An 8,002-nucleotide genomic window follows, 5' to 3' on the forward strand; every position below is an offset into this window, starting at 1 on the left:
AATCTGTGCACAGTACCTCAAAGAATAAGAAGTACCAAGTCAAATTTTTATTTTACTTTGTTATTTTCTGTGCATGGATGCTTGACTTGTATGCATGTCTGTGTGCTGCTTCTGTACCTAGTACTCATGGAGGCCAGAAGAGAGTATTAGATTGCCCTGGAACAAGAGTTGCAGACAGTTGTGGGCTGTCATGTGTGTTCTGGGTCTTGAACTTGTGTTTTCTGAAGGAGTAGCCAGTGCTCTTATCTGCTGAGCCATCTCTCCAGCTCTGACTCATTGACTTCTTAATTCATTGTCCCTTTTTCTCCAGGTTCAGTTTACATTTATAAATTCTAATTAATAAGGGCTGCAAACCTCTCTGCAGATGCTCCAAAAACCTTAATTTCTACTTATAATCAAAACTAAAATGTGGAATAAAGAATCATTAATTTACACTGTATTTGATCAATTCTGCCATACTAAATTAGTCACAAATGTGAGAGAATGTTTTCACTGCCAAAAACCCAAATTCTAGCCCCTCGTAAAGAGTCGACTGAGAGGAATACAGGTTTTGAAAACAAAAAAGATAAACAAATTAATTTGTTGCTTGTATTTCACTTTTGCAATCCTGAAAACCCTTTGTTTCCGTTTCCTCTTTGTGTTTACAAAGACCTTGTGAGGGAAGAGTTTGCAGACTTCAAACATGAGACGTGACCAGGAGCAGAGAAGGTGACCCCCTGACTCAGTGCCTGCATTCTGCATTTTTCAACATATGAAAGCTTGATACACAGGATGGAAGAGAGCTTGCCCTAGAGCTGTTCCAGAAGAGCCTGCCTCATATAATAATTGCCATTTACTTTCTCCCCAAAGGTCCTCATCAGACCATGCCTTTTCCAGATTGTATCTGTTTTGATGGTTCAGTCTAAGCCATGGAGATAGGAAATCACAGCTGGAGGACAGACTTCATCTTGGTTGGTCTTTTCCAGTATGGCCAGATGGACACTCTCCTCTTCACAGTCATTGCCATCCTCTTTGCAGTAGCTCTGATAGGCAACATCACACTGGTCCACCTCATCAGGTTGGACCAAAGACTCCACACTCCCATGTACTTCCTCCTCAGCCAGCTCTCCATTATCGATATGATGTACATCTCCACCACCGTGCCCAAGATGGCAGCTAACTTCCTGTCAGGCACCAAGACCATTTCCTTCCTGGGCTGTGAGATCCAGGCCTTTGTATTTCTGAGCCTGGGTGGGTCTGAAGCCCTCCTGCTGGGCTTCATGTCCTATGACAGGTATATAGCCATCTGCCGGCCCCTGCACTACCCTGTGCTCATGAGCAGGAAGATCTGCTGCTCCATGGTTGCCTGTGCCTGGAGCAGCAGTTCTGTCAACGCTTTGGTGCACACACTGTATGCATTTCAGCTCCCGTTCTGTGGATCTCGGATTGTTAACCACTTTTTCTGTGAGGTTCCATCTCTCCTGCCATTGGTGTGTGAAGACACATCCCAATATGAGCACACAATCCTCATGAGTGGCCTTGTCATTCTGCTGCTACCCTTCCTGGCCATTCTGGCTTCCTATGCTCGGGTGTTGGTTGTTGTATTCCAGATGCGCTCAGGGAAAGGGCAGAGTAGAGCCGTGTCCACCTGCTCCTCCCACCTGACTGTGGCCAGCCTGTTCTATGCCACCACTCTCTCCACCTACACCCAGCCACACTCCCTGCATTCTCCTGCAAGGGACAAGGTGGTGGCTGTGCTTTACTCAATTGTCACGCCTGTTCTGAACCCATTTATCTACAGCCTGCGCAACAAGGAAGTCACGGGGGCCCTGAGGAGACAGATGGGTTGATGGATACTGGGACAGAAGATGTGGTTTTGCAATGCCTGGTGGACTTAAGATTCCATTTAAAACTGGTCATGAAAACAATCAGGGCGATTGCAAAGACTGGTCTTCCGTAAAAGCACCAGAGAGACTGTGTTCTCATCAAGCTTGTATAACTAATGAAGCCACAGCATAGAAATTGTCCTCCCAGTGGGACCATAGTACTGATGTTTCAAATGGTCCTTTCCAATATCCTGAAATGCAGTCCATAGGAAATAGACTCTACCTAAACATTCAACATAGCAGTAATTTATATAGTGTCTAGGGTTGACAAAGAGAAAATCCTAGCACCTGCTCACACTCCCCTTCTCTCCATCAGAGGACTTTTTATGTAAATATTTCACCTAGGGCCTCCAGCAAAGAATCAGACCAAGAATATGTGGGTAGAAATAAAAAATAGAGGCTAATTCTGTTATTAAGAAGGAATTAGGCCGGGCGTTGGTGGCGCACGCCTTTAATCGCAGCACTCGGGAGGCAGAGGCAGGCGGATCTCTGTGAGTTCGAGGCCAGCCTGGCTACAAGTGAGTTCCAGGAAAGGCGCAAAGCTACACAGAGAAACCCTGTCTCGAAAAACCAAAAAAAAAAAAAAAAAAAAAAAAAAAAAAAAAAAAAAAAAAAAAAAAAAAAGAAGGAATTAGTTCAAAAGCACTAAGCCATGAGGAATGTGGCCCTACCTTGGACAGCTACATATCAGAGCCTCTCCAATACTTGTAAATACAGCAGTTTTGGTGATAGAAGAGTTAGAGGCTTCCTTTTTCTCCACCACGATGGCCATTCTGTTCATATTCTCAGCCTTGTGTGGTGTGGAAAGAAGGGACAAGATTTACAAGGTATACTGAAGAGAAGTGGTATCAGACAAAAAACTCCTAAAGATATAAGATATACTGGTAAGATCCTTAGCCAGGGCAGCAATAAAGCCAGTGGTGGTCAGCTCACAGAACTCAGTGGCTACTCCTTTCCAGGCAGAGGAGATGTGCATCACTGAGAATGCTCAGTTGCAGAAACCTCTGAAGGCTCCGGGGCCTCAGCCCTCTACTGGAATTCTAGCACAACCTGTGCTCTCATATTTAGTTCAGCTCCCAGAGCCCATGTTGGGTGGCTCACATCTGCTTCTAACTTGTAACTCCAGGGGAATCTTTCACCTTCTTCTGGACTCCTGGAGTACTTACTGCATTCCGTGTGCGTGTTTTTTTACTATTATTTTACCTAATTCTGACCATAATGAATCTGATATTTAAAGGGATTTAGAGGGTCAGTTATTATCTGGGCATTAATCAGAGGTGTGTCTATCCAAGCTGAAGAATCCATGTTCTGACTCTTCATATTATATTCCTGTGACTGAAGAAAAAAATCCTACTGTATTAAAGACCAGAAAAATTAGAATATTAATCCTCAGCTTTCAAAAAGATGCATTGGTAGGTGACTTATGTTACTTTGGGGACTTAAGATTCCCCATTATTAAGTCTGGAATTCACAGAGATTTTAAGACAGGCCATAGGAATTAGAAATTGGGAAAGGAATTCCAACTGGGAGTAGCAATGGGCTGCTTCAGGGGTCTTGAGGCAGGAGAAGAACTCATCTTCCAGGAAGGAGACTATATCCATATAAATCGGTCTTGGCTCAATCTTTTAAATTTATTATTATTGTTGTGTGTATAATGTGTATGTGTGAACACGGGTATGCACATGCCACAGAGCACCAGTGGAGATCGGAGACAGCTTTAGACATCAGTTCTGGGTTCTGGGAAACGGGGCTCAGGTTCCTACAGCAAGCTCCCCTGCTGGGTGGTCTCTCTGGCACTGGCCTGGCTAGTGTTTCTTTCCTTTCCTGTAAGAGGCTCTGTTCTGTGAGCAAGGCTGAAATAGATCGAAAATGCCCTTCTCTCAACCTTTGTGCAGAACTACAAATAAAAACTTTTCTATTTTCTCTATATTGTCTGTCACTTCCTCTTTTTGCCAGTGAGCATTTGAACCTGGTGCCAGGCCTGGTGACCAGAGCAATTGATCACAGGCTTGCCCCTTTAAGATACTGGTCATTTTGGTGTCCAGATCCCACAGTCTAAAGAAATCGGGCCACACCCTCCTGAGGGCTCCTTCTGGAAGCTAGAGTTAAGAAGCTGTTCTGTGTTGTGGCTTTACACCTCTAATTTATGGGTCTCCCAGAGCCTGGCTCCCCCATTCTGTCACAGACACTCTCCCAGACTGTCATGTGATGTAAAACTCCCATCAGCTCCTGAAAAATGATGAAGTTGGATATTTCCTCTGTTCAGTCAATGTGTCTGAAGGCTCGCTTCTCTGTCCCTTCCTCACTCTCACGGCGGCCTTATCTCTCTGTCTCACACTTATTTCCAGCTGTCCCTCTTAAGGAAGCGCCTCTCTGGAAGAGAAGCCCCTCTTTCCTTTTTGGGCCCTGTTAGGCTGTTTCTGATCAAATTATACTATTCTTTTTTCAATACTGTCCCACCACAAGGCCTCACCACAGTCACCGGGCCCTTTCTTCTAATGACTTCACTCTTGAAGAGTCATCGTGTCTCAGCTCCTTTCCCAAACTAACTGTGCTGCCTGGTTCTTTCATTTGACACAGAATTCTGGTTTTAAATTCATGCAACGTTTTGTTTGCAGATAAGAACGGCAACTGTCTTTTCCCCCTATTGGGGAAATAATCCCAGCACTCAGGAGGCAGAGCCAGGAAGATCTCTGTGAGTTCGAGGCCAGCCTGGTCTACAGAGATCCAGGACAGGCACCAAAACTACACAGAGAAACTCTGTCTCAAAAAAAAAAATGCTGTCAGTATGGGACAATTTAGTCTTCAATTTTAAAATTCACAGAGAACTGCTAGAATTATATTAAATATATCTTATTGCTAGGGTAGGCAATGATTCAGGAAATTGGGAAGGGAGGCAGATTCCCAAAGAGACAACTTAAGTTTCAAACATTAGCCTTGGCACACAATCTTCAAATTGTTTGTTACTGGTTAGTTAGAAATAAACAGGGGTCAGGAAGATGGCTCAGCATGTAAACACACCTGCTGTGAAGCCCAGCGACCTGAGTTCAATAGCCAGGACCCCCACAGTAGAAGACTCTGATACCCCATCCTCTGACTTCCACCTGCGTGCTTTGGAATGCACATTCTGTTCTTGGTTATGTTGGTTCTGGGCCCATGGAAAGGCAGACTTCACTGTAACAGGAATGTGCAGCAGAAACAGCTCACCTCTCAAAGGGTGGGAAACAGAGTAAGGGTCTAGGGATCAGGTACAACCATCAAAGACATCCCTCCCCCCCCCAGCCGCCACCCCTGCCACTGATGTACTTCCTCTAACCAAGCTCTACCCTCCACAATTTCTAACAATTCCAAGAAGGTTTCATCTTCCATATGTCCACCAGTTCTTAAGAATCTACTCACAAATGACTCCATTCTTGGATTAAAGCATCAATCAGTCAGAGCCTTTGCATGAGACTCACCAGAGATTTGCTTCACTCATCTCAGCATCTTTCAGAACAACCAATTTGGTAAGACTGACCATCATGCTGCCACAGTTGCTCTTATAGCGACCTGTTCTATCTGGGTCGATATAGCAAAAGTTCCCCATAATACCACCCACCATTAAAACTGCTTGACTACAGAGAAGAAAACATTCTTCTATATATTCCCTTTATAGAGACAGCCAGGTGACTTTTAAAACAGTCTTAACATCTTCTTTAATTAACCAATTAATTTTACATCCTGGCCATAGTTTCCTGTGGTGATATTGTGTTCCCCAAAATATTATGCACCCTAATAAATGTATCTGGGGTCAGAGAACAGAACAGGCACTAGATACAGAAGCCAGAAAATGGTGGCACACACACCTTTAATCCTAGCATACCGAAGACAGAGATCCATCTGGATCTCTGTGAGTTCAAGGCCACACTGGAAACAGCCAGGCATGGTGACTTACACCTTTAATCCCAAAAGTGATGGCAGGAAGCAGAAAGGTATATAAGGCAGGCGTGAAAACCAGGAACTAGAGCCTGGTTAAGCTTTTAGGCTTTTGAGCAGCAGTTCAGCTGAGATCCATTTGGATAAGGACACAGAGGCCTCCAGTTTGAGCAAATAGGATCAGCTGAGGAATTGGCGAGGTGAGGAAGCTGTGGCTTCTTCTGCTTCTCTGATCTTTCAGTGTTCACCCCAATACCTGGCTCTGGGTTTGTTTTTATTAATAAGACCATTTACGATTAGTTCAACATCTGGCGCCCAACGTTTGTGGTACAAATTTGCAAAAAAAAGCTACTTACTTGCCTGTGGCCTTGCTGGCCCCAGCTCAGGCCCGAGCTACAGTTACCAGTTGTGGTGGTGCACACTGGTAGGATTTGCTGAAGGAGGCAGAGGCAGGAGGATCCCAAGTTTGAGGCCAGCCTAGGAGGCTTGCTGAGGAGAAACGGTGGGACCATGGAGGCAGCGGCTACTGCTTCAAATTGCTGGCTCCTTATCATGTTGGTGACTGCAGTGATACTGCTACCTGGGATGAAGGGTTTACTGCTGCTTGTTCAGAGAAGAATTGCCGGGACCATCGAGTTACAAGTAAACATTGGCAAAGGTCAGTTTGGAAAACTTTGGCAAGACAAATGGTGGGGAGAAATTGCTGTGAAGATTTTCTCTTCTAGGGAAGAATGTTCATGGTTCTGAAAGACATTTATCAGACTGTGATTACTCCAAACCATAGAGGTGGCGCGCGCACACACACACACACACACACACACACACACACACACACACACACACAAATAGGGAACCATGACCACGCCTAACAGCAACTTTGAAATCTTCAAAATGAGGGACCCCACAATGATGATTCCACATGGACTGTGGTAAAGCCATTAAGCTGATTAACACCACCACAGAAAGATCGACTTTGAACTACAAACTACTCAGGACAATTTTGAGATGGCTAGCTGAGATGATCCAGCCTGACAGACTACTTGAACAAGGATTTATGACAAGCCCTGCACTTTCCCATTATGCAGAGACTGAAAAAAATGATACAGGACTTGACAATTAACCCAAAAATTTTCTTTTCAGGATCCCCTAAAGATGCCTTCGCCCCCAGAAAGCAGGAAGTAATTTTAAGAAAATGAGGCCCATATTCCCAACAGGTGGGTGGGTGTTTTTTTGGTCATTCAATGGCTTATGAATAATTTTTATTGTTTACGATGGTTAGTTACAAGTTGTTAATTGTTAATGCTAAAAAAATAAAAGCTAAACAAAGGAGATTAGATACAGGGTTACAGTGTTCTTGTTTAAAGAAAAAAGAAGATACAGAAAAGGATAGATCATTGAATCTACTCTGAAAAAAGGGAAAATATAGAAATGATAAGATACAAGGTAGATTTTTGGATCTACTCAAAAAAAGAGAGAATATGGACATAAGATTTAAATGAGATAAGTAATGAAATTTTTCATCTCAATTTGTCAAATGTTAATGGTCTGGACATTGTTAATATATTATAATGGAGTTTTTTGTCTGAATCTGTCAAATGTTAATGGACTAGATACTGTTAATGTAATTCTTGACTGTATATATTATATATACTTATTGGATATAGTTTTTCTTGTATTAGTTATAAGCTTTTTTAAATTTTAGACAAAAAAGGGGAAATGTAGTGATATTGTGTTCCCCAAAATATTGTGCATCCTAATAAACTTATCTGGGGTCAGAGAACAGAACAGCCACTAGATACAGAGGCCAGAAAATGGTGGCACACATACCTTCAATCCTAGCACCCTCCTCTCCTCCCAGTCCCTCCCCCGACAGCCCCCTTCTGTCCCCACCCCCAATCAACTTCTCTGCTTCTGTTCAGGAAAGGGTAGGCCGCCCATGGATATCAACAAAACATGGCATATCAAGTCACAATAAGACTAAGCAGCTCCCCATGTTTTAAGGCTGGGCAAGGCAACCAGTATGAGGAGTAGAGTCCTGGAAGTGAGTAAAAGAGTCAGAGACAGCCTCTGCTCCGCTGTCAGGCATCCCACTAGAAGAACAAGCTACACAACTGTAACATATATGCAGAGAGCCTAGGTCAGTCCCATGCAGGCTCCCTGGTTGTTAATTCAATCTCTATGAGGCCCTATGAGCCCAGGTTAGTTGATTCCATGGATTTTCT

The 8,002-nt window shown here is 43.7% G+C and overlaps 1 protein-coding gene across 1 annotated transcript; it reads left to right on the forward strand.

Moving 5' to 3' along the window:
• The first annotated feature begins 867 nt into the window (after positions 1-867).
• Positions 868-1,838, forward strand: LOC114683013 (olfactory receptor 2AK2-like). The gene has a single exon (XM_028857178.1). It carries the CDS (start codon positions 909-911, stop codon positions 1,827-1,829), a length of 921 nt encoding a protein of 306 aa, XP_028713011.1. The 5' UTR covers positions 868-908; the 3' UTR covers positions 1,830-1,838.
• The last annotated feature ends 6,164 nt before the right edge of the window (positions 1,839-8,002 follow it).

Source organism: Peromyscus leucopus, chromosome 8b, assembly GCF_004664715.2.
Source record: "Peromyscus leucopus breed LL Stock chromosome 8b, UCI_PerLeu_2.1, whole genome shotgun sequence".
Taxonomy (NCBI): Eukaryota; Metazoa; Chordata; class Mammalia; order Rodentia; family Cricetidae; genus Peromyscus; species Peromyscus leucopus.